The 26,881-nt window shown below is 41.2% G+C and overlaps 1 protein-coding gene and 1 long non-coding RNA gene across 2 annotated transcripts in view; one reads left to right on the forward strand and one right to left on the reverse strand.

Annotated features, from left to right (window-relative positions):
* The window catches only part of LOC118246946 (uncharacterized), a 105,617-nt gene that overhangs the window by 10,509 nt on the left and 68,227 nt on the right, over positions 1–26,881 (reverse strand). The window lies entirely within an intron of this gene.
* On the forward strand, positions 4,783–21,917 carry TMEM26 (transmembrane protein 26). The gene is made up of 6 exons (XM_035544489.2): positions 4,783–5,352; positions 8,590–8,668; positions 13,970–14,083; positions 14,560–14,780; positions 15,852–15,928; positions 18,280–21,917. Exons 1-6 carry the CDS (start codon positions 5,162–5,164, stop codon positions 18,693–18,695), a joined length of 1,098 nt encoding a protein of 365 aa, XP_035400382.1. The 5' UTR covers positions 4,783–5,161; the 3' UTR covers positions 18,696–21,917.

Raw genomic sequence — 26,881 nt, forward strand, 5'->3', positions numbered from 1 at the left:
ACATCTCTTGTTTTGAAAGATTTGGCTCTCCCCATCTTGCAAGAGTCAAGCTTTCTCTTATGCCAATGCTGGGCTGATTTTTTGTTTCACATGTAGAACTGAATCGCTCCCATTTGTTTCAACATGGCTGTTAATTGTCACATGCTGTGATCACTCTATAAGGCTGTCATAATTATTCAGTTTGCAGTCAAGCGTTTGGAAAACAGAGCAGTTTCCTTCTCTTTCAGAACCCCTATTGGAAGTAAAATGAAATAGATTTAAACAAGAAAATTCCTCAGAGATGTGAGACAATGATTAGATAATAGAGAAATAAACCTTAGAGCCCTAGGAGGTGAGACTTGGAGAAACCACCAGAGACCTTCCAGTCAGCCCTCCGCCCCAACGTGTTTCCAACTCAACTGCTGTCATTCCTGACAGATGGCTCCCTAATCTGTGCTTAGAAGCCTTCAACAATGGAGATTTGAAATCTCTCTGCTCAATCTGTGTCCGTGCTTTGCTGTCCTTCCTAGCAGGACGTGTCTCCAGACACCTAATTGTAATCTTGCCTGCTGCTTGAGCCTTTTACTTCATTCCCTATGCTTTGGGGCTAGGAAAGGGGCTATTCCTGGCCTCCCTGAAGAAGCCCTCCGAACACTTGGCCATTTCCATCTCCCCTTGTTGTTTTGTTCTGTTTTCCCTAGACTGAATCAGAACACCCCATTTTAATTTCCTCAGTCTTTCTTCTCTGGACACTCCGCCAGACAGCTCTCTTGGAAGCGCAACACGTGAATTAGGGCAGCTCAGCTGAGGTCCTTCCCAGCACCGAGGAAGACTGAAGCAGTAACTCACATCTGGCAGGCTCAGGTCTGTTTATACAGCCTGGCCTGCCTCCTCCATAGCAGAACAACGTTGCTGATTTGCAGTTAATTTATGACTGATTCTCATCCTCAGTCTTTCAGCTACTTGCTTAATACCCCTTAATTGTTTGTGAATATTGTAAATCAAAAGTTCAAATTCTCTTGAACAGAATATAGCAAATAGCCACTGCCCCCACATTTCACTGCCCAAACATTCCAGTTTATAAGAAAGAGATACAATTCCGAGATCATCTCCTTTGTTCATAGATTTTGTTGATGTTTTCTTTTAAAAAAGTGCATGCTAACACACAAAAAAGTCCCACAGCCCCCAAACACTAGCCTGAAGTTCAGCATTGGGATTCTTCTTCACAGAATTTCCAATCCCTGCATCCCTGTCTGAAATGGGAGTCCTCCAGGTGCCGCAACCTGGGGTCTTTTGATTTTGTAAGCACTTCAACTTAGTAAGGACATCAATTGTGATTTTAAAATGTGTACTATTTGTTTTTATTGAAGGAATAAGTTGTATAAACATTCTTGCTCTTCTCCACTGGATTTTCCCTCACTGACGTTTTTCTTGGAAGAGTTGTACCAAAATAGGTCAGCACTTTAGCTACGACCTTCCCAAGTGGGGAACAGCAGATGCTTTGCAGGTTTCAGCTCTGTATCTACATTCTAATGTGACCATCCGTTTCATGCCAGCATGGTACAGCTACTTGTATTCAACTTTTCATCCATCATATCCTTAGTTCCTTTCCTAGGAACTGGAGCAATTCCAAATTTCAGACAGTTATGGGTTCTGCTCAGTGAAATCAGAATGGAGACTCAAATTAAAAGCAGAAACAAACACAAGTGCAATGATTCTGTGGCAAATTTTGCAAATGCCAGATTTACTATTCCTATAGAAGTTCACTGGTGCTAGGGGCACAGTGAGGTCTAACATTTCCCAAACATATCAGACCCACTTCAGTTAGCTACCATAAAGAATACCAACATGTGGTAGCTCTTGCCAGTGTGTCTTGGATGAAAATCCCATGCCCTGTGTGTTCATACCACTACATCCAGGATTTGCAGTACAGCAACTCATCTGGAAGCATCTAACTTTCAAAGGTTCCCAGATACAGAGAATTCTCAGCATTCACATGCACAAGGTTTCCAAACAGAAAAAAGGAGAGGGCATATCATCAGCAGAGCGTTCCTTACAGACATCCGTCTTGCTTTGAGTTTGGATCTAACCAACACTACCAACCTACTATGTCCACAGGCTGTCCTCCTCTCACTCTAGGTCAATTTCTTTTGAGACTAGAAAGTAGTGTAGCCACCTTGGGTCAGATCAAAAGTCCATCTACATTCCATTGTTTCTAACAGCAGCCCAACTCTATACCTGGGGAAAGAGTACGAGAACAAGGTAAATACACAGTTTCTTCCCTAAGTACTCCCTAGCCTGATAATTGTATGGGGTAAATCAGTACAGAAACAACAGAAAGATCAGAATTAGTGGAACACTGGTAAATACAACGTTGTAAGGAAAAAAAACCACTACTTCTGTAAGCTTTCATGCAGAAGTCCCATGCTGTAACGTGCATCTGTGCTCATGCACAACTCCAAAGAGCTCATCAGCACCTTTTGCAGAGTCTTATCTCCCTGCAAGGGCTTCTGTGCTACCTGGCCATCAGCTGACCCAACAATTCCCTGGCATGCTTCCTGCTCCTGATGTGTTTGACTAGATAACAGATTTTTAGTTGTTATGCTTTTTTGTCAGTTGTCCCCTCGCACTACTTGAACCAGCCCTACTATGTTTGCACCTTTAATTTGCCAGTTTATTAACTTCTCAGTTTTCTTCATCTGGATGTAAGTTCAGCTTTTTGAAAGACTCCTTCTTGCTCCTGCAATCTCACTTACCCTGCCAATGTTGGCTTCTTTTCATTCTTTCTCAATTTTTGTCTTGATACACAACTTCCAGTGATCTACAGAAGCGTTGTCCATAGTCCCTGCAAAGAATTAGGTCTTCCATCTGTCTGACTTTTAACAGGCTTCCTGATCTGTGACTAGCTTTCCTTTTTGAAGCAGAACCCAGCAATGTTAGAGAACTGGCTTTTCTTAGTCCTGCCAGGATGCTGAGTCTAAGCAGACAGGATCCCCAATTTTAAGTGTGGCTCTTCAGCTGTTACTGTCTAAATCATATCCTGTAAACCACCCAGGATTGAAGTCAAGGCTTGTCCTCATAGGCTCCTGAACCACTTGCTCCACAAAACAGCTACTGAGACATCTAGAAGTGTACACTGTCAAGACTGGATGGAATTTTTGCCCCATCTAGACAGATATGGATGATTTCTGTTATTCTATTTACTTCCTTCCTTTACTCAGCCTTGTGTTGCCATTACGGTCCACTGGTCAGCTAGGCAGAGTCAATATTATCTTCCTGCTTAGGTTTGGGACTTCCACCCATGTGGAGCCCAGACTGCCCATCGATGAGATTAGCTTGTTAAACAGTCTAACTCTGACGTGTCTAACACACAGAACTACTGACCTCCCAGCAAATCTAACTGCATCCTTACCGAATATGCACCACCATGGGCCTGCTACACTGATCATTGTTCCAAATTTGTGACAAGTCTGTGCTGTCAGGATCTTCGTGAACAATTAGAACATGTTTCCCCCATGTCACTTCTTAGACATCAAGCGCTCACAGCGAGGAGTATCTCTCAGTTCTGTCTGTTCCCTGTTTCCTCTCCAGTCAGGTTTGACCTTAACAACAGCGGAAGGGCTACGAACCCACAGCACTCAGGGCATGATATGGTAGGGTGGCTGTTGGCAGGGGATTATCAGTGGTAGGCCCTTGACTTGGATTTGCTTTCCTCTGAGCATGAGGAACCTGATTTTGTTGCTTCAAAAAGGCACACTGCACAGCCCATTTATTTACTCAGGCATTTCCTGAGTGAGTGATCTATACTGTGGAAGGGCCTTTTGTTTTCCTTTCTGGGGGCAGGGTTGTTTTTAAATAGCCTTCTTCCCCATCACCCCCACCCCTGGTGGGGGCGGCTGGACAGCACTGGTGTGAGCGGTTCATAGAGGAAGAAGCTCAGTTTCATGGTGAGGAACACTTGTGGAAAAATCCCTTCTTAGAAAGGTCACAGCTCTCAGAAGAGTATCTCCTTATGTTTGAAGCAGAACAGGATACTTAAATCAGCTAGGAAGCTGGTCCTTTGGAGGGTCATAGTAGGTTCCATTTATTTGATTCTGCATTTGTGTTTTACAATGGTATATCTCAATTTAAGTGCTTCGGCAGTAAATGAACACAAAACTAGAGCAAGTGACAAATTTCATCAAGAGGACATTTCTTTTTAGTTCCAGGAGTGTAAATTCAAATACAAATTTAACCATGAGAAACATCAAAGCAACTCTTACTGTGCTCTGTACTTTATAAACTGTTCCCACGGAAGATACTGAAGCTCATTCCAGAGGTAGCTGACCTAATGTCAAACTTCAGTGTGTTTTTTGTGTAAGTCCTATTGAGTAACATTAGTTTTAGCCCAGATTTCAGCCCAGTTTATGGGGTTCCTCACACTGGGGCTGATTCCCTGTCCTGAACCAGACTGAAGATTATTCAGTTACGTTAGTTACATTAAAACACCAGAAGTCAGAAAAACTAAACAGTACTGAAATTTAATCAATCTGCTCAACACTAATCACCACCTCAATGTGTGTGCACAGATTCCAGTAGCGAAGCACATAGTCTCTGCTTTCTGTATTGCAATGTTAAACGAACAACTTTAAAAGCCCCCAAATATGCATTATAGCTTTTTTGGGGGTAGGGGAGAGTAAAGAGGGTTTTGCAGTCTCAGTAACACAGTGAAAGTTTTAGAAAGGATGATTCAAATTAATAATGCTTCTTACATTTTGTCTCTTTCTGGGAGTCTGTGAGATAAGAGAAGCGAGCACGGCTAGCAGAGGGATAGGAGCTGTGCAAGACAGAAATTTCCCTGGCCTTGAGTCCCTGAGGAGATGATAGAGAAAGGACATAAAGAAACCCTTTACGCCCCCATCTTAGCATGGCCAGAGCTGCACTGAGCACTGCAAACCACTCCAGCTTGGAAGCGCGAAGTTGTTTTTTTTTTCTTCCCTTTAGAAAGTTTTCAGGAAGTCTGGGGGAGGGGCAATGCTGCTGCTTTTTTGTCATAATGGGCCCCTTTGTGGAGATGGAAGAGGAGAGATCTGCGTGCCTGCGGCGTGCAGGCTTTGCAGTGATTCCCAGAGCAACTTCCCAGACTTCCTAAAAAGCGCCGGGCCCCTGCGGTGCAGGAGAAGGGGAACGGGACTGGTCCAGGATGGAGCTGATGGTGCTGCTCAATGCTCTGGTTACTCGCCTGCTCTTCGTGTTGCACTCCCTCATCGGGGTCTGGAGAGTGACTGAAGTGAAGAAAGAACCCAAGTACTGGCTGCTGGCACTGCTCAATCTTCTCCTGTGCCTGGAGACAGGGCTCACCCTCAAGTTTAAGCAAGGCAGAGGCTACAAATGGTGAGCATACACTGCCGGCTCCGACGGAGCCCCTCTTGCTTCTTTGCATGTACTTTGCTGTAGATGTGGGGCTGCTTTCTGCAGCTGCTGCCTGCGAGCACAGCTGCCCTGGCTTTCTTTCTGCCACACTTTCAGGGAGCTGCGTTTTCTTTGCTGCAGAACCCAGAGTGGTGGAAGAGTGGTAATGCCCTGGCTAGTCCGTGGTCAAATCCAGAGGGCTTTCAGGAGGGGCAGTTTTGCAGAAGACTGCTTGGGAACCACTGTTTGTGGAGCTCTGCCTGTGTACCAACAGCTGAAAAATGTGGGAACTTTGCTGCCGGCAAAAGATCTGTGCTCTAGAGCTGCTGACCCTGGGGCACGGGGAGAGGGGAGGCAGGCACCCCCTTGCAGGGTCACCGGGCACCTCCGATGCCACAACCTGGCAGGGAGCACACGCATGAGGTGTGGAGCAATGCTGGGGGCCATGCGGCTGCTCTGTGCAGATGCCCCCATCTCTTACCCAGCCTGCTGCTCCTTGCGGGCACCTCTTTCCCAGGGACTGCATTCCCTGTCCCTGCTACTTGCAACAGTGCCAACACCATGCTAGTGCACAAACCAAAACTCGGCGACAAGTAAATGATGCGCAGCAACCTCTTTCACAATGCAGTAATAGTGCTTTAAGTATTTGGATTTGAATTTGAGAGGCTATTCCAGAGGGAAGCCTTCATGCAGGAAAGGCTGCCTGAGAAATGGACAAAAAAGTTACAGGCACAGAGTTTGCCCAGGCACATGGGCTTTTACATGCATGTGAGGAATGACTGCAGTCTGCTACAGTTCATCAGCACGATCAGTCAGCCAAAACAAATACTCTGTGAAAAGAGTGCTCATGTAACTAATTGTAATGGTTTCATTAGGACCTTTAATTTTTAAAAATCTCAAACTGCAGGCAGGCCCCTGGGACAAGTCCAAGGCAAGAAAACTGAGTATTTCAGTGGCCTTACATTCCTGTCTGTTGCAACCTGGGAAACTCATTATAACAGAAGCAGTGTTGTATGACAATTCACACGAGTGTTCCATACTTTAAATGTAAATGTAATAAAAGCAGTGATGAAGTCTGGGATACTGGAAAATTTAACAACAGCAGAGCTCCAAACACACATTTATAAGACAGAGGCAGAGGGAGCAGACCTGATTCACTGGGGAGAGGAAGAGGCAGATGACACTTCATGAAGGAACACTTGCTAAGCCCATTTTTGGAAGATCCAAAGGAAAAACAGATACAGAAAGCAGATCCTTTCTAATGAACGCGTGTGTTAGAAGACTGGGCTAAATTTAGCTAGAAGGAAATTCTGAAAATGGATGTGGTCCAGCACTCTAAGAAACAGTAAAGTATATTATAGGTAAGAACTGAAGACAAATGGGCAGCATCTGATCACAACAGTATAGTTTCCTCCCCTGGTGGAAAACTCACCAGGTAGTATCAACTGCATTTATAGAAATACTTCCCTAGATGTCTACTGGTGTGGGCAAAGGACAGTCTGTGCCACAGAACTCTCCTGCCTCCGAGAGCCTCATATCCTTTCTATTTGCTATTGACAAAAGACAGTTGCTTATTACACCAGCATAAATAATTAAATGGCACATGTGGGAAAAGTAACATTATGCACCTGGCCAAGCAGTATTTGCTCTAGACTGCTCTTTCTGAAAGAAAGGCAGGGTTAAAGCTCCTGAACTTTCCTGGCCTGATCTGCTATCATTAGCTCAGCTTTGCTAACCTGCCAGCTGGATGGATTTTTCATGTACCCAGCTCCTACAGGAAATACTGTATGTAAAACAGAGTACTTCTCCCATTCAATCAAGAGGTGTGTTCTCTCCCAAAATAAGCAGGCTAAAACTCCACAGAATCACTGAGTTTGATGAAGAGAAAAAAAAAAAAAAAAAAACCCCACCATCATCAGCAATCCAACCCTCAAAAAAAAAAAAAAAAGACAAATAGAGAAAACAAACAAGCAACAGAAAACCAATACCACAAACCCCAAACCACCAACACACAATGACCCAGGACTATCTTATGTAAAGGGGGTTGGTTGAAACACTTTATAGCAGCTCAGTAACCCAGTCATTTTCCTGAGGAGTTCTTCAGTTGTGTTTTTCTTCCTCAAAGTTTAACCTCCACTGGAAAAGTCATGATTACAAAAACAAAGGTAGTTCCTATCCCAATCCGATGTAGCAATACATGCAACAACATTTGAACAAAACGTTGCTGCAGTTACACAATTATAAACAATTTAAATTCACTACCAGATGTGCAGGACAGAGGGAATCAAGCAAGCATCCCAAGTTTGGCCCCACTGCTCCATCCATACAATGCAAAGGCTGCCGTGCATCTTGGCAGTGTTGTTGTGATGCTCCCTCTGCACTACAACAGGGCTAGATGGACCATCGGTGGCATCAGAGAACCTCTTTCCTAATCCAAAAGGATAAGAATTGCCAAAAAAACGTCACATTTTATATGAAAACATCAGCAACCTTTGCAAGAATCAGTACTTAGAGGAGTAGTAATGAAACTTCTCCAGTATGTCTGAATGAACTCAGCTCAAGAAGCTGAAGATCTTAAAGCATCACCATCACAAATTATACAGGAGAGTGACTAGAAAAATGAACAAGAGACAGAAATCCTAAAAGATTAGACAACTGGCAGCACGAGTGGGGGAACAAGGCCAAGGCCCATTTTCATCAAGCTTTTCAGCCTGCCCTAAAGATCCCTTACTGAGGAAATGCTTGTTTTAGGGAAACTGATGCTGTTTCTACCTTTCTTGTGTCAACACGCAGGATTCTGATCAGCAGCCTTTAGCCCAGTATCTTTCAGTGGAATGACTCAACTTACTAATTCACCCTTCAGGAGATCTGAAAGAGTACGTTAGCTAAATGTTTTTCTTGTTTGTTTGTTCTAAATACAGAGAATGCAGCAATGGAAATATAAACAGCTAAAAGCCTTTGGTTAGTTTTTGAAAAAAAGATTTTAAATCTTTTAAAATCTTTTTAAAAACAACATATGATCTTAGATTTACAAAAACGATATCATTTGTAACCGACAGCATGAGGAATTCAGCAAGAATAACAACTCTTATTTGCAGTTATACCTCAATGTAAGCTGTAACTTAAGTAGCATTCTCAAGATCCAACTCAAATAATGATAGGATACATGGTATTTACGACGTGATATAATACCAAGCTATCTTTTCTTTTCCTTTGCAGGTTTTCACCAGCGATATTTTTATATCTGATTTGCACAGTACCATCATTATGGCTACTAGAAATTCATCATGGGACCCAGGTATTTATTATGAGATAAGATGGACTGGCTTGAAATCGATGCATTAATTGATGGGTTATAATTGGGAATGCATGCCAGACCTTGTTCCAGTTTTCCATTTTATACTGTTAGGACATTACATAACATTGCATAATGTTATATATAGTCCAGCTGGGACTATGGACCACTGTGCATTTCCTAAATATCAAGTTATCAACCTTTTTCCTAGCTAAAATGAGACCCTTATTCAGCTGGGTAACTGAGGACTAGGAGTTTGAAACATAGCCCTTCAGCCCCAGGTTACCAGCTTGAATCTTTTCCAGCATGGTGACAAAATTTCATTGCTTTAGAGGCCTTTTTTTTAAAAAAAAAAAAAACAAAAAACAGAAAAAAGAAAAGAAAAAAAAGTGCAAGTTATGAGTTTCATAGCACTTACAGGCAGGCATCACAACTCCAAGGAAGCCAAAATTGAGGCAGGTATCAATGAAAGGGGTCTTAAGGTCAAATTACCTCATGTTTACTGCAACCTAGGAGAATATTCACAGATTGCTAACACAGATTTGCTGACATGCTGTAATTTGTCTGTGTTTATATTTCTTGTCTGTGCTGTACAGTGATCTGGGAACGGGGTGTCTGGGTTCCACTGCAGGACCCAAACATGCAGCAGAGCTTTTAAAATGAATAGTTCTTGTGCCAGATGGGGTCAGTTAGGGCCAAGACAGAGCCTGCACCTCCCCATGCAGGCTGCCTGCAAGTCCCCATAACACTTCTATATAGTGAAAAGGGGATTTGCTATGTCCCCAGATTTGCACGTATTGGTAATACACAACCATGGCAAAAAAGGGTCTGGTAGGAGTAAGAGAAAAAGCATCAGAAAAAAATACATAAATTAGACTAAGGAGATGCAGTGCCTCATTTTCTCCTTTGAAACATTGTTAGAGCCCACAGAAGCATAATCAAATATTCAAAATTGTGTTTACACTGAAAATGCCTGAGGCTTTTTCTAAATACAGCAGCAGGAATTTATTGTCTTCTTGCTTTGCCAAATCTCCTTAAACAGTCACAGACAGGTAATGTGGATATTGAGAACATTTGTCATAGTTAAATCTGGTCCAAGAAACAGGCTAATTTTGTAGTCAGAGGCAGCAGTTTATTTCCTAAAATGATGTTAGAACATGGCATACTTTGTTCTTATTGATATACTGCTACTGTGAATTAAAGAGGAAGTACATCAAGTTAACAGCTTAGTTTATACCTGGAGAGATAGGATGGAGAGTTCTGGAAATGCGCACACTAATAGATTTGAAAACAATACCTCCAGAAGGGGAGCAGCCCTCCTGACAATTAACCTCAAAATGCAGCACCCAGACAAGTACTATTCTTCATGCTAAAATATTGCTGGGATTTTCCTTATTAAAATACTAACAGAACAGGTAATTACGCAGTCGCTAGATCCACACATTTAAAATATACACACCATCAAAACAGTTTGTGGTCTTTCAGGTAGCAGAATTTTGATCTCCCATTGGATCCCTAAGAGGAAGTGTCGGTGCTATTATTTAAGGCATGTGCTAATATACAGTCTCTCCTCCTGAAGACTGAGGCAATTCTGCCTCTGAGTACCACAGAACTGGACATAATTAATACCATTCATCTATCACCAGTGGAGTATGGGCTGCATAGAAAGTACTGCTTTGCAGTGAGGTATTTGGGGATGAAATACATTTTTGGAAGAAATGCTATAAAGTAAATTCAATTGTACTGAGTGAAAAAATTTGCTGTCAGGAAAACAGAGTGGCAAGAAAATTAAAACCATTTAATCCATTAAAAATAACCATTCTTTCTTCATAAAGTGTAAGATCTCAAACAAACAAGTGCCTCTTAGCTTTTCAAACACCTGCTGCATTACTGCCACAGAAAGCAGTAACTGACCCCCTTCAGCAGAGCTCACCTGACTGCCAGGGCAATAGCCAGCTTTCTAGTCAGCAATAACACAGATACCTGGTAAACCTTTTGATTACTTTTAACCACTCAAAGCTTAAACATTAAGGAAATAATTGATAATCTCTGCCCATTCCCTCAGCTTCTTTCTGACATCAGATTCCCTTACCAACTAAAGTTCTCTTCTAGAAGAGATCTTACATCTTGCACCATTTCCCCCCACACACACCCATTATCTTCCTCGATTCAGAAGACAGCTTATGTGATCTTCCCCCCTGCCTTACATTCCAGCTTTCCAGTATGAGCAAAACAAAGCAAAGTCACCGGGTGGAATTTCTGACATCACGTGTGTTACCATAGGGACAGCCAGCCTGCTCCCACGATGCAGAGCAAGCAGGTACCTGTTGCTTGTCAGAGAGCTGGCCTCTTCCACATGTCCCAGGACAGAGGGCACCCTGCCCTGTCGTCGCAGCATTGGTGCTACCACCTCGATGCTGGGCCTGCTGCAGTAAGTTTCAGCTGGCCTCATTTCTGTCTGGGACTGTGAACAGGCAAATGGAGAATGGCTCAATTTGTTCGGTATTGCAGGGGGTCCCCTGCGCCACCAGCGAGATCGCTGCACAATGCGCACTAGGAAAACGTGTCATGCAAAACAGTTTCCATTTTGATTAGGCTTTTTTTTTAAATATATAAATCAGAGGAATGTAAGCTTCATTTCAGAAGAAACAAAGAAAGTGAATTAAGATAGAAGTGCTGTAAAACGTGTACAATTACTACCTGTTTTATTCTTGCATAGAAAAAAACTTGGCAGCTTTGTTTAGCCACATATACATCTTGATACCTAGGAGTAACTAGGCTGTAGAACTAAGCAAGGAAACCACATTTATCAGCTGCCTACGAAGCTTAGTTTTTTTCCTTCTTCCTTGTCACATCCCCATTAAGTCACTGCATAAACATAATTAGCTAGGCAAATATGCCTGGCACCAACAGTCCTATCTACATGCATATAGATAATGTAAAATAAAGGCTCCTCTCCAAACTTTTAAGTGAGTCACCACTTAATAAGTATTCAGAGGAACAAAATAAAACAAGATAGGAAGGTACTTAAATGAAAATTGGGAGTCTGTTTAAATGCCCGGCTTTGCAGAAGCAGCTCTCCATTTCCTGCCTGCAGTCTGAGACACACTGACCTGCCCTGAGGAGCACCATTCAGTCAGCATCCATGGAGCCTTCCACTGAAATAGCAGCCTCCCATCAAGTCAGGAATGGTTTCAAAAAAATTCACACATAAAGAGCCTATAAAAGATATTAACAAAGTGAACTGATTTTCTGAAAGCAGTGTTCTCTGTGCCTGTGTACCACTAGGAAAATGAAACAAGCCCCCTCACAGCCATGCAGAAGCAGCACTGCTTTACTCCGTCCCCCTGCAGCAGTGCAAGCCTCAAATTTGGCAAATTCCTCCCTAATAGGGTTTTAAAAAACAACTAACCAAACCCCCAAACTCTGAATTTTAATGCAAGTTCATAGCTCTCCCCTCTTCACTTTGCCACACTGGGCAAGGGGCAGAGGAGAGGGCTCAAAGGCTGACCTGCTGACAAGCCAAAGGCTGTCAAGGTGAATTAGCCTTCCCCCTCCAGCACAAGGTATCAGTCCCTTTGCCCTACCCAGGCTACTTGTAACAAGGTAGATACTCACTTCTTAATATGCTGGGGCAGTTATTTCTCTTATGCAAAAGTTTGAAGTCACGGTCTTGTTGACCAACTGCATCGCACTGCCTGCTCAGAAAGGCTGGCCTTCGGAGGCTTCGGTCTTCTCCTACAGTTGATAGATAAATAGGCTTCTCCAGAGCACCAGTTAATTTCCATTTCTGAAACATCCCCTGAACAAGCTGCTGCTTCTGCTCTCCATGGGCTGCAGGGATAACCCAGGAGATCAGCCCTACAAGGCTGTAGCTGGGCAGAACCCCAGCCCCTCCCTGTCACTGTGTCCATGCCCCATAATACGGACTTCCCTCCTCCAAATGGAAATATTCCCCCATTTGCGTGCGAGTTGTTCAGTGTGCTCACACCCACTGTCCAAATAAGCCAAGCATTCAGTTTAAGAGCCTTTATCACCAAGTACAAAAGCAACAAGGACTTCTTCCTGATTTTTCAGGCCACAGGAAGTCACTCCATTTCTCTACAACATCATCAGGCAAGAGGCAGTGTTCACTCAGATATGTGCAGTATTATCAGAGACCAGTAAAGTATCAGAGCGGAATCCAAACTTTGTTCAAATGTGACATTTGCTGGAAAATGCTGTTTGCATATTGGCAGGCATTATGCTGAATACAGCTACTCAGCATGCACTCAAACACATTCCAATTGTTGCAGAAAATCACTCCTCGTGCAATAAAATGGTGGGGGGCCCAGTGGAGAAATGCAAATCATCTGGTGTTCTCTGGCACAAGTAGGATAGAAGTCTTTAATGACAGCATGGTTTGATTTTTTAATTATCCCTTTTCTATTACAACGAAATGTTAAGGGTTGTTATGAAGACAGATTTTAGAAACCACTCCCCAGCTGCTCCAGGACCAGCCATGGGGTGAAGCAGAAAGCAGTGTGGCGCTGCACTCCTCAATGCTTAGCCCAGCCCCACCACGGCTAACTGCACTCCAAGTAACAGTATGCCTTAGCCAACATTTTCTTTCTCCGAGTAACCGATGTCTGAGAAAACTAAAGCACCACTTCTTCCACTCTGCAGGGATGGGAGATATCACAAACCCGTATTTCCTAGTTATTATTTCCCCTAGAGGGGAAACACAAACCAAGTGTCCCCCCAGCCCAACTCTATTCATTTCAACCTTGAGGTAAACCATACAGAAGAATAAAACAGCACATTTAGAGAACTTTTTTTCTGGACCCTAGGGAAAAGAAACAAATTTTGGAAAGTTTGGAGGATGTAGAGACCGACCAGAAGTATAAGATAGCAGACTAACCATACCCAATTTTTACCCTGTTTTACCATTTTAGGCAGAGAGATACTGTAGGAAACCCAGCAGCCTGTCAAAGAGAGCTGCAGACAGAGCACATTCAGAGAGTGCAGTCTTAACAGCAAAGGTGTCACCCACTCCATCAGCCTTTGAATTTACATCAGCTTTATCAGCACAATCGTATAGCTTCTCAAGGGCCTACCAACACATCACCCTTGCCCACAGAAGAATTCCTCCCTTCTGAGCATGAGGGAAATTACATTCAGAGTAAGCACGTTCCTTTGTTAACATCCACTGACTTTACGAATGAACCCTCTGCAGTTTGGCAAAACAGGTCTCTTCCAGCCACAGAGCACATCTGCTCCCTGTGCACGACATTTATGCATGTGTGATGTTTTTGTTCACAACAGTATTGCGGTAATGAGCCTGGAGCTGTTCAGGTGAATGTCACCAACCAAGACTTCAATCAGTCCAGAGACAGCAGTCGTGGAAGTGAGGGAATAGATCACCACATCATTCAGACGGTGGGACACCTTTTCCTGTTCCTAGTAGAGAGATCTTACAATGTGTTAGGAAAGAGCAATTAGAGAGGACTGTTGTGCCTATTTGGGAAGCCTCCTCACACAGGAGTAAAAAAATGTTAGTTTCACAAAGCTACATCATGAAAGTGGCCTACTTTATACCATGTACTAATCGTTGCTGGTAGAAAGTCTCATTGTTCTCAGAAATCTAACTGAATTTAAAGAGCGTCTAGTGACAGTTCTGCAAATGATAATGCTCAGCTGAAAAATGAGAACAGGAGAAAAAGCACGGAGAAAGAATCAGTATTCATTACCCAAAATTGGTATTAATATGCCTTTTTCAAATTATGCCTGCCGCATAGAAATGATCTGCTCTAATACAATATGACGGAGAACAAAAGCAGGCTGAAGGATGAATGCCATCTTTTACGTCAATCTCCTGAAGTTACAGTATGCTATTGTTGTTGTCTTTTAAACAGGCTAAAGTCTTTGTGAATCAGCTCTCCACAATCTGTGAAACTGTATGGACATTAGCCCTCCACCAGACCTTCCTACTGCTCCTAGTAGTTGGGAGATGGCTTCTCCCCATCGGGGTTGAAATCACGCGGGATCAATTGTCTCAGTTGCTCCTCATGTTTGTGGGAACAGCAGCAGATATACTTGAATTTGCTAGTGAAACCCTGGACATTGAGGATGTGCGGTAAGGAATACTTGCTGGCATAAATAATTTGCATAGAGCAAAAGAGTTGCTTGTGTTTTTTTTTTTTTTTATTTTTTTTAAGTTTGTTTGGGCTGTCTGCAGTATCCAGATTATTCAAACTGTATTCCCACAGATAACAGAAAGCTACACTCAAGGGCTCTGTTTTCCTGCTCTTGCCTTTCCCTCTGTAAAAGACATAACAGTCCTATGAGCTTTGTTAGAGATTACTCATCCATTGCCAGCAGAGAAGCATGTCACATCCATCACAATAAAAGGGTACGAAGAGCCAAACAGCTAGCATAACTGCCATGCAGCGTCAGATCTTGCAGCTACAGGAACTGAAACACTGGATACACAGTAAACCTTTCAGGTTAATGAATTGTTTTAGAATGGCATGGAAGCAGCTAGAGTTTGCTTTAGTGATTCATTATCCAAGCTGATTATTTAGTTATTTCAGATGTACTTTCTCCTTCGTGATAGAATGACAAAGTGTTCAAAGATAAGAAGAAAGGGAACAGCATAATTCTGGTGTGAATTTTCAACATTGCAATCTCTCCCGGAGAACGTAAGCCCACCTTCCGCTTGCAGCACTGAGAGCTGAATGATGAACATCCATCACAGAGAAAGAATCAGAGAAGAGGTTCATCCTCTTACAGACACAGTATTCAGTATTTTTATTTTATTATTTTTAATATCAAAGAATATTTTATAACAGGAAGAGAGGTCCTTCCCACTTGGCCTAGAAGCTGCAGGCTTTCAAGGAATGTGTAATCATTACATATGTAAAGACATTTCTGAGCCACATGTCTATTTCCACATGCTTATCATTATATTAGCATTAAATATTTAGTGTAATTACACAGCTGGAACATATGGCATGAAAAGCAGAAATTCCACACCAAAGTTGCCTGGTTTTCTTCGTCTTACTTCTACATCTCAGACGCATGCATTAATCAATCACTGTCTGGCTTAACCTCCCTTTAAATAACATCCCAAATACTACGGAAAACATTTTTGTTGCCACATAAGGAAACTGCATCTTCACTGTTATCGCTTTTTCCCCTCCCATAGGAAGAATTATGTTCTCTTAAATGCAATTCTTGCTGTATGGACCTGGAGTATGTTACAGTTTCCACTTGATCTTGCAGGTTAGTACTTGCACATAGACAAGAAGAGAACAAGTGCTTTAAGTTTTTGCTGGCATGTCTCATGGCTGTGCACACGCTACAGACTCTACACAGGACTTCTGGTGGAGAACAATTCATATGACAAAGACAATGAGGCTTTTTGATGAAAGACCACTGTGGTTTCTTTTGAGGAACAACTTGTTTCTGGCTAATCTCTGATCTACCTGATAAAACCACTTCCAGGAAAACTGGTATTGCAGTACTGTATTGAAGCATCTACTCTGGTTGCCTGGTACTGCCTTAAACTTCGCTGTGTAAGCTCTTGAGCTAGATCTGGTCGTGAATTCTATCATGGTTCCAGTCTAGGCAGGTTATTGGCACCTATGGAGAGAGAAACTAGCCTCAGGCACCGGGAACAGCACAGCCTAGAGCACAGGTATCACAGGCTCAGAAGAGGTTATCATAGGAGAAATTAGCTATTCACAGGAAACCTAAAGGGCTGTATGACGTTGGGACTGTACATCCTTATCCTAAAGGAACAGGCCCAACATTCAGCTAACTCAAATTGATATTTGTCTATATGCAGAAAGGGCTTCTGTAGATCAAAGGAGAACAAGGAAAGCCTCCTCAACCACCAACTGTTGCAACCATTCTGGCCTCCAACTACAAGTTTGCAGTTGAACTATACCAGTCTAAAGACGAGTTATCCTCATCAGCATCTTATATAAAATTGATGACTAGGTTGACACAGTGATTAAAATAATGAACAAATAAAGTAATGAGAAATGATTCTAGGAAATTTTTATTAGCCTTTTCTTTGTGGACAGCATTAGGCTTTGTTTTCAACATTGAAGCTAAGAAAATATTCCAGCATTTCAGCTCAGCTGCTCACCTCCTGAGAAAGCTGATGCAGTTTATCACAGACAAAATTCCTGTTACTGGTTAAATACATTATCTTAAAGATGCACAACACTCAAATTAAAAAAAAAAAAAAGGCAAGAACACTACACATACATCACCACTACCCAGATAAATTCAAACACTGCTTAAAGAAACATACCATTAATTTAAGTGAACTAAGCTGTGTACTGTGTTGTTGTTTTTTTTCCCCTCTCCTCTGGCTGTTGTTTTTCTCCTTATTTAATTACATTTACTAGTTAAAAATTAAGTTATTGAACACACTACCCTGAAATTTACCGTGGGTACAATTTGTTTTAGGTAATTCTATACAGCTGCACAGATACTACTTGTCATTCAGGCATCAGAACGTTTAATCACACATCAACCATGACCTAAAAGAGCAATTCATAGACAATATAGGATGTCAGTAATGCAGGTAGGACTGTTAAACAACGACACAAAAGCCATTAAAAAATTAGCTGCTGCTGAAGCTTTGCCTAACGGATTCAGAAAAAGCATTCCCCATTCTACAACTCATTTTCCACTCTTGAGTCTCATCTTTTTCTTTTCCCAGAGCTGACTCAAACAATGGAGTTATTTTGGTAAGCTGTGATGTTTGGTGGTTATTACTGCATCACAGTAACTACAGGTCTTAAGCTAATGAAATCACACTGCCTGAGAAATGGGTCAGCTAAGCTATATGCATTTTCATAAGATGCAGCTACATTTACTGCACACAAAGCCTTCTGATGACCCTTCTCCGGATGCTACGCCACCAAAAGCATTCTAGCTCACCACTGTCATTATAGCTGAGGGGCATGCATCCATGCAGGTTCCAGTTGTTGCACCCAACTTGATGTCCAGAAAGCTACAAATGAGCAACAGTAGCTCAAGTCTCATATGACAAGCAGGGACTACAGTTTCTTCCTGTCCATAATGCCTGGTATTGTCCCTCAAACATGACCTGTTTTTATTATGACACACACAAAAGGCAACATGAGTCTTTTAAAAGCAAGGTCTTCACCTGGAACTAGCTGAAGTGCTACAGCTTTGGATGTTCCCATTCAGCATCGAGGGATTTTTTTGGTTTGTGGTATTTTAGTTTATTGGTTTGTTTTCTTAATGATGCATATTAGCCTAGCACACTGATTCAACAGAAAAGCATCTGGGAAGTTGTTGCAGAAAAATTAAGTGATCTACTTCCGCTTCTTGTTTTCAAGTGTATAAATACTGATATGTTTGTGGGATAGTAAAGGGGAAACAATTTTTGGTGTTTTTCCAGCAGACCACGTAAGTGCCTGCTTAACATGAGATTAGTGTGCTTCACTGAAACAGATCTCAGAAATGGGATATGCTTTGTGTTGAACTGTTCACACTCGAAGGCATTTATAATCCAGGGTATCTAAAAGCTGCACTTCACCCAATCCTGACTATGTTTTAAAGAGTTGTTTTAACATGTGTTTTATTTCCAGTACAGCATATTGGCTGCAAACCAACTGCATCAGCAAGGCGGATCCCCAGCCTGCTGTTCTGCAGGTACAGTGCAGAGCTGTGGAATATCGGGGTCAGCTTGTTCATACAGGATGGACCCTTCTTCATCGTGCGTTCAATCCTGATGGGCCACTTCAGAATATTCAATCAGTTGCTGGTGTTTTTTACAGCTAAGAACATCTTAGTTTTGACCCTACAACTGTATCGTTTGGCGGTGATAACATTAGACTTCCATGCTACTATTCTGCAGAAGAGCAGGAAAGGAGAAGTCAGCTGTTGCCCATGCGAGCCTTATGAAGCCAGCACTCAAGCTACTGCTGAGCAAGATACTGAAATGAAAGAGTTCATTGATTTTCCAGTGAGAGAGGAATCCCAAGCTCCATCAAAAGACCAGTGAGCACAGTTACTGACTCGAAACCAACTGTATTTCTCTTAGCTTCCTCAAAAGGGCTTGGCCTATTTCTATGGTCAGACAGACTTTGAGCGCACAAACTCTTTCTTTCACCAAGAAATCAATTTCTTCTGAACTGTAGGGGAAATTTCTGAAGCGAAAGTTATAGAAATGGAACATTTTGTATCCTATTGGATTTTAGTGGGTTTTGACTAGTTCCCTATTATATTATCCATAGGGATTTTGTAGCCATAGTTTGTAGTAGCAATGAAGGTTTGGCACACTAACAAGGTTGGTTATTACCTTGGGTGGCACTCTGCTGACATATGTACCTGCATGTATTCAGACAGAAGGATAAGAAGGATAAACATCCTCATGGAATAGGGGAAACAGAAGCATTCAGCCCTACTTCAGTGGTTGGGCTATAACTTAAGTGTGATGAACAATGTTTGCTGTGCATGGAAGCAGCTGCTACAGTGATAACTGCAGACACATAAGTGAAGGGGCATGATTTGTACTGTTACTATGACATCTAAACATCGTTCATTCAAAAAATTCAAAGCTTCTTTGAATGTTACCTGACCTCTGGTGGATTTTCAGTTTCAAAAGACTATGCAACACCATGAAACACCATGTCGTCTCTTAGGACCTGCATGGTCTGAATAATTTCAACCTTACAAATAAAAATATATTAAAAAGATAATGAAATCCTCACGGATCATTTGAACACAACTGTGTTTGTCACCCAGGCATTTTCTACTGAGATATTTGCATTTTTATTTCTATCAGTCAGAACATAAACCAAAAAAAAGTATTTTTTTAATGCTTCACTGTGTTTGAAGTTGAGGGCAGATTTTAAGTGTTACCATTTTATTTTTTTTTTAAAGTGGCCTTACTCAGGCACCTCAGGTATACAAGCCAACTAGAAAGAAGATGGCACTACACACACTTGATGGAAAATCTAGGCAGAAGATTTCTGGCTTGTGCTTAACATTTCACAAAGCCCCTTGAAATCACTTCAGACATTATCTGGTCTATCAAGTGTCAAGATCTACTTTTAAGAAATGGCTAATAGTTATGCATTTAGTTCTACATTTGGGGTAAATAATATAGGGCCTGATTCATTTCTCCCATGAACACTTTATGTCAGTTTAAGACCAATGTCCTTGTTGGGCTTAGCTTATACAGGCTGAACGATGAGCAATTTTTTAAAGGCTGCTTAAAAATCATATGCTCACAGAAAATGGCAGGTGCTTTTACAAATTTCTACATTCATTCTTAATGAGATCAGAAAATCATATTAAGAAAAAAAACTAGCAAATAGAGTGGCCTAAGTAATTTCTGTTGTTAAAATTTCCCAGTCTTACCTAAAGCCTCAGCCATCTAAAGACAGAATGCGATTCTGGGAATGCATGAGTGTTTCTATGACCACCACAACAGTCATATGCTTATTTATTAATAGCCTGATAAACAATGGCATGTTTATTCTTTGAAAGATACACCTATTTAAAAATGAACCTATTTAAAATGTCCCCAAACATGTGAACCTGTGTTAGTATTTATGAGATGTTAAACCGTATGATCTGTTCTGTGCAGGATCAGGCCCTTCCATTACGAGAAAAGCCATGAAGAAGTCTCATACACCTCATAGCCCTTTCTACCATTTGTAATTTAGTAATAACATGCAATGCCTCCTGCTCTTCTCATTTTGGGCCTCTTTCCAGCAGGAGGAAAAAAGCCAATTGTCATTCACAATGCTGTTTTAAAGGCTGACATATGGAGAGTGGAATGCAACTTCATTTGGGATTTTAATTCCAGTCTATAGGTAAAAAAGATAGAGTGCTGTTGCTGACCAACTGTGTTGTCTAAAGCCTTCCGCACCAAGGTGCATTTAGAATCAGCTGGTCAAATTACAACACATCTCCTTGTTGATGCAAGCCAGGACTACTCACATTCATTGGGTTTACCACTTGCTGATATAGTAATTATCCTGTTAAAAGAAATCCTTGCTAATTAATTTGGAGTGTACTGGCCTTCCTAGAGCATCATTTGAAATTCACCAGCACAAAAAAAAAAATACAGAACAGTTTTTGTTTGAAAAAAAATATGCTGCCTATTTAAAGGCTTAGTTCAGCAAACTGCCTACCAGGCTCAGCCTGCAGCAAATGCAAGATCCCCTGGGGTGAGCAATACAGAGACTAGCTACAGCAGGAATATTACACAAAGAACTGTATTTCCTGGTCTACAGGTTGTTTCATTTTAAACAGTAGTAAAGCTCCTAATCAGACCTACTGTGAGAAAAATCTCACTCCAGTGCTAGTTTGTTACTACCAGATCCAGTCCCCATTCAGTCACAAAGTAGGCTAGATCCTCCCTCATGCTTAGGATAAAATAGATTTGGACTCTTCCTCCTCATCATAGGTGAAGACAAACAGATTGCTTAAAACAGGAGGAAAAAAAATAACACAGACAAGCATTTAAATGGTGGGCAGCCTGCCCTCCCACCTGCACATGAAGGGGCAATCACATATGCCAGGTAGCAGCAGGAATGACTGATAGAGCATAGTACTGTCTAATTCATTAAGAAGCCTGCAGATGGCAATTAAGAAGTCTTGAAGTTCGTACGTTTGGTCACAGCAGCAAACCTCAGTTGCAAGCCATCTTCATCTACCTCTTGCAAATTTTTTGAGAGGGAGGGCAGAGTGGCTTCAGCAGCAGGCTGTTCGAGTCAGCTGAGTCAGCAGCTGGGTGCAGGTGTCATCCTGCAGCCTTCCAGAGCACTGCTCTGTGCAAGCAGGAGAATGTATTTTCTTGAAGATTGCCAGCATCTGTGACTACTGGTGTCACACCTGTTATTCAGGAAAAGCTGCGATGAGCTTTCAGACTTGCAAAAATTCAAGCCATCAAATTGGGAGGATTTCAGAACATCTATCTTAACCATTATTTACTCTTGAGTCAGGAGAATTACATTACTAAATCTCCTCCGCAAATAGATATCTAGCCATTACTGTTATTTATTCTGGTTGTTCCTGCCTTATCCTTTTAGATTATTCTATATTAAGCATCACTAAAGTGTTTTGCCACTTGTCTTTTCCTGAGCTAAAATGTATTCCTCCTTTCCTTTGGACATTGGTTTAAATAAGATCATAGCCCTGAGCCAAGAAAAAAAATAAAAAAACATTAAAAGCAACAATAACCATTATTTTATTGCATTTCTGTTGATATTTGTACTGTACCATGTTCTCTTGGACCATGTGGAAATGGAAGAAAATGTGCAATTACTTCTAAAAATTTCCAACTGTATTTTGCAAATAAAAGACAGTTACCTCAGGCACAGCTGCCAATTTATTATGTGAGAACTGACTGTCATATGTTCACATTAATTACATCTTCCACATGCCGCTTTTCTTTCCCATCCTTCGTAAGTTAATTACTTTGGCCAGATTCTGACTGCAGCCACTGCTTTGAAAGCCCAGAGTAATTCCAGTAAGTGCCACGCTGCTTTGGAGAGATTTGTCTTCACTCAGAACCTTTGCCTCCAAACACACGAGTCACATGGTGATCCAAGCTAAGATCTAATATCTGCATGCAGGATGCACACAAATATATATATGCATTTAGATACCTGGCAATGCCTAACAGATGCAGCTTTTTATTTCTGCTATGGTGTGTGAGACTGCTGATAAACACACCGCAGATGTCCATAAAACACGAAAATGCCTAAACATTACAAATGCTTTAAGCTCATGTCTCTAAATACTAAGCTTACTGTCCTCTCTGAACAATACACTGATTTTAAAAGAAGTTTTGTAAGATCCCTGGAATATATTAATTCCATCCAGGTTTCCTCAGTTGAATGAAACCCACCCAATCATTATTTCCCCCCTCAAAAATTATTATTATTATTTTAAATCTTTGGAAATCATTACCAAGATCAAATGTTTACATCTGTTCAGCTTTAAAATGAAACAAAGATATTGGTTTGGAACAGTTGCTGGTTGACAATGTTAGCAAAGATCTTGCTATTACTTTCTTGCAGATGGCTGTCAAACTGTACATACAAATCAGTGGATCAGGAAAGCTCAGGTTCAACTGGCTTCTTGTTACAAGATTACATGTCCAGGAATGTATTTTAGATTCTCTGCAGTGTGTAACCTGTAAATTCTTGCTTACATCATGAAGGAGGAATGGGTAGCTGCCATGGTATAGCTAACTTGCAGGGAAGTTAATGCTTTGTAAATCACCTGCATGAGAGTGCGTGGAAAAAAGAAGTAAATCTGGACTCTTTTCTAAGAGAATCTCGCAAAAAAGCGCTTATGTCTGATAGAGTGTATGATCTATATTTTATGATTTTATAGACTACTGCTCTATACTTTAAAAAAAGGCAGAAAAAATCCACCCCCAAAAAAAATACTCTTAATGGAAAGCAAAAGAATCAATAATGTCTTTGTTTCTGTCCCAATTTTATGAGAATATCAAGAGATGTGTACAAAAGATTGAGATTTTTTTTTCAGATCACGCCAGCCTGCCACTTTGAGTTACGTGTGTTATGTCTGATCAATACCAACCCGCATATTTTCCATATCCTTCAGACAAAAAGATCCTAAAGTACCCTGAAAATTCATTAGAACAGAACACTAGTATGCATACTAGCATACACTGTATAACTCTATAAGGCTGTTTCTTTTGTTCCATATCAATAGAAAATAGGTAAGCTTTGAATCACCAGACCAGAGAGTAGTTGGCACTGGTCTTTGGGTTCAATTCCCCATCTTTCTCCATGCTGCTCTTTAAGGAAAGAAGCTTTCCAAGACTAATACCAAAGCCCACCTTGCCAGATGAAGGAAAAAAACATTCCTGATTTGTACAGGTGAGGCAATAAAAAGGGGTCACAATGGCAAAAAAGCAAAGATGTTAAGGAGGCAAGAGGGAAATGGAAGAAACAATATAAAAAAATAATTATCAGCTTAAACTCTTACATCATCCTCTATATACAGCTGTTTTTTTCCTGTCTACATTACGGCTGCTTTCCAGGCCTATCTCCCAGATCTTAGTACACAGACAAAGGACACTGAACACTGAGCCTCCCACTACTGCCTGCAAAAGCCTCTACAAAAGCACCCAAGAGTTCAGGCCAATTGAAGATGAAGAGCCAAACCTACTTCCTCCTGTTAGAGACTGAAAGTATCTGCAGCTGCCAAAGAGCTTCCTCCATTTGTCTGTAGCCTACAGGGAGAAGGATGTTTTCCTGAGCAGAATCTCTGAAGGCCTAGCTTATTGAAACAGTAGCATCATTTCCTGCAACCCTACAGATTAGTGACTTCAAGCAACCTTAAGGTCAGACGATGTTTGAAGTCAGGCTATCAGACTGTAGGTAAAAATAACAGAGCAGAAGGGTGGTATAATATACAAAGTGATGCCCTAACCCAGCATTTCAGACTTCAGAAGGTAAAAGAGGGCTGGAGTCAAGAAAAGCAGATCCTTGTGCATGGGTACCACCTGTGATAACAGCTTGGAAGATCCGAACTGCAAATTGCTTTAAGATCTTCAGTCTCCTATACACACAGCTAATAGCATCCTGGAATAATCATACAGAATGGATACAATCATAGCCAACACCAAGGCATCACAAAAGAGTCCCAAACAGCTTCAGAATAGCCTTTACAGTAAACAAACAATCAAAACACTGGTTGAGTGTTGCCATTCTTTTGTTTTATATTATTCTGAATAAACTGCTACTTCACATTTGAAGAATGCATTGGGCTTAATTTTTATCTGGCATCCTACCTGAGTGCTTTGAAGTCTCAGTCCCCTGACAGAATTCACAAAAACCTTGTCTTTCAAAACAAACGTGGTAGGAGCATCTTTCAGGCTTGTAAGAGACAACAGTACGTTGAGCAACAGCAGTACATGAACAGCTGTCAGCCACTATAACTCACTACAGGCCTAATCCTGCTTTCAGTAAGCATTCACAATGCCATTGCTGAAGATCATCACTATATAATATCACTAAAGAAACATAAAAGCAGTACTTATTCTCTCATGCAATTGATTCTAGTGTGGTAAGAAGCACCTTCCAGAGGTATTTATCACAACTGCTAAACTAGAAAATTCTCTTTTACCCATTAGGGGTCAGCTCAGCAGAGCAGATACTTTTGTCCCTAGGTGAGGGGGGGGAATGGGAAGCCCTTCTTCCTTTCTTCCCATTTCCCTTCCAGATTTCATGTTGAGGTGAAGTCTTGTTGTCCTGATCCAATAGCAAACCAATGCATTAGTATTCCGCCTTGTGAGCTGTATATTAGGTTTAATTTAAATTTTAAGCTCTATTATGGCAGAAAAGACTAGCTTGTGACCTAACTCAAGGAATACTAATTCATCTAAAAAAAAAATAAAAACACCCTTATATGCATTCTCTCCTTTTTCTGCATAAGTAAGAGTTGCCACAGGGGTAGCCTGAAGCCATATGCCAGCAAGTTACTCTGCTTGTATATTATGAGAATTTTTATCCATCTAATCAATAAGAAATGAGTAGTTACTATGGCAATTTCTACATTACAAGGTAGTTGTGCTGCAGCAGAGTATATTCTAGAAGGACAAATGCACTTACCACTCTGTTATGGAAATTTTTGCACCTCATACATTGTTGGAGTGCATAGGCTTCAGAAAAAAGCAAGAAGAATAAAACTGAATCAGAAGATAACAGTGGTTATAAAGGACAGCCTGAACTGCTTGGGAATTCTTAAGTGACTAACAGATGCCAGGTTAGAGCAGTCCATTAACATTCAAACAAATCAAGCAATGCTTTCGCAGATCCTTAGCTTGAAAACAAATAATGATACTAAGATTTCACTACTGTATTTCCCTATTTCCCTTTGATTATATTTCTCAAAATTAAAATTGATGGGATTAGAACCTAGTATGAATTGATGGTGCTATATGAGATTAGTACCGATATTCCAAAGCACAGCAAAAGCACTCTGCAGCATCCAGGACTTATTACAATGGATGTATTCCCTTACAGCACAGTGCTTCGTAACCCTGTAGGAACTGCTGGCACTTGCACACACTGAACAAGGATAAAACTTCACTCTCAAGATACAGAGTGCTATGATAGAAGTACAAGGTTCTTCTAAAGGTTGCAAAGTCATTGATTGTAATCATCTTTATGAAATACACACAGAAATTGCTTATGTCTCATGAAAGCTTTTATTCCAATTCCATTGCATTGTCTTTTGTGGTTCCCCCCACCCCTTTCCAAAGTATTATCTTTTTTCAGATATTAAAACAAGTAGATGAAGACAAACACTAAGAAGAAACCTAAACACTACAGGCAGGCAGCTCCCTTGGAGGTGTCTGACAAGCCAAAGATGGCCTGGCTGTGCACAGAAACTAATTAAGACACACTGTAAGTGCAGAAGATGCACCGAGGATTGTAGCACAAACCTGTCAAAAAGATGATCTTGAGAGAAACCTAGGTAAGTTAGCAATTGGGAACTTCAGATGCAAGAAACAGATGCACAAATTCAGGAGACTTTGAAACCCTCATTAACTTTGTCTTGAATCCATATACTAATAAGATGGGGCAAAAATTGTGATGCCTTTATTTGAATGGCCAATGATGAGAACTGAAAGCTAATAAGACTAAAGATATTGGGTTCTTCTTCTTAGGGTTCAGAGACGCTTATGTTTTTACTCGTAAGATACTGACTGTAAGGTTGCATTGCAAAGAAACACCAATTCCTACATAGGAAGGTGTCAGCCCTCACTTTAGTGACACAAATTTGGTGCTAAAAACCTTGCAGAGAAAATAATTCAAAAAAGAACAAAAGGAAGTATAACCTACAATAAGTATGCAGGTTCAAAACAGGTCTCAAACAATCCCTTTGAAATTAGAGAAGAAAGAAAGTGAGCTTATATCAAAAGATGATAAACTTAGTCAAACCTTTTAAGGCTAGAAAATGACAGTTGTATTTCACAGTCCAAGCAAAAGCTGAGGTAATGTGTAAACATGCAAATAGAGAGTTCTAATACTGTACAGAGGATAAACTCTTAAATAGAGGGGCTGTCTAGCAAGCTTGCCCTATGCACACCATTATGAAGGAGTGGATTAAGAGGCTTCTGGAGAAGACACTCAACCTTCACACTGTCTGCAGCCTACGCAGCAGCCAACTTTCAGCTGCTTGAAATTAAGA

This window comes from Cygnus atratus, chromosome 7 (assembly GCF_013377495.2).
Source record: "Cygnus atratus isolate AKBS03 ecotype Queensland, Australia chromosome 7, CAtr_DNAZoo_HiC_assembly, whole genome shotgun sequence".
Lineage (NCBI taxonomy): Eukaryota > Metazoa > Chordata > Aves > Anseriformes > Anatidae > Cygnus > Cygnus atratus.

Bases quoted from the DNA above. Each gene is read 5' to 3' on its own strand.
- TMEM26 (XM_035544489.2), top strand. From the start codon at position 5,162: ATGGAGCTGATGGTGCTGCTCAATGCTCTGGTTACTCGCCTGCTCTTC. The intron at 8,669-13,969 runs GTATTTATTATG...TGTTCACAACAG, and splicing joins AAATTCATCATGGGACCCAG to TATTGCGGTAATGAGCCTGG. The intron at 14,781-15,851 runs GTAAGGAATACT...CCCCTCCCATAG, and splicing joins CTGGACATTGAGGATGTGCG to GAAGAATTATGTTCTCTTAA.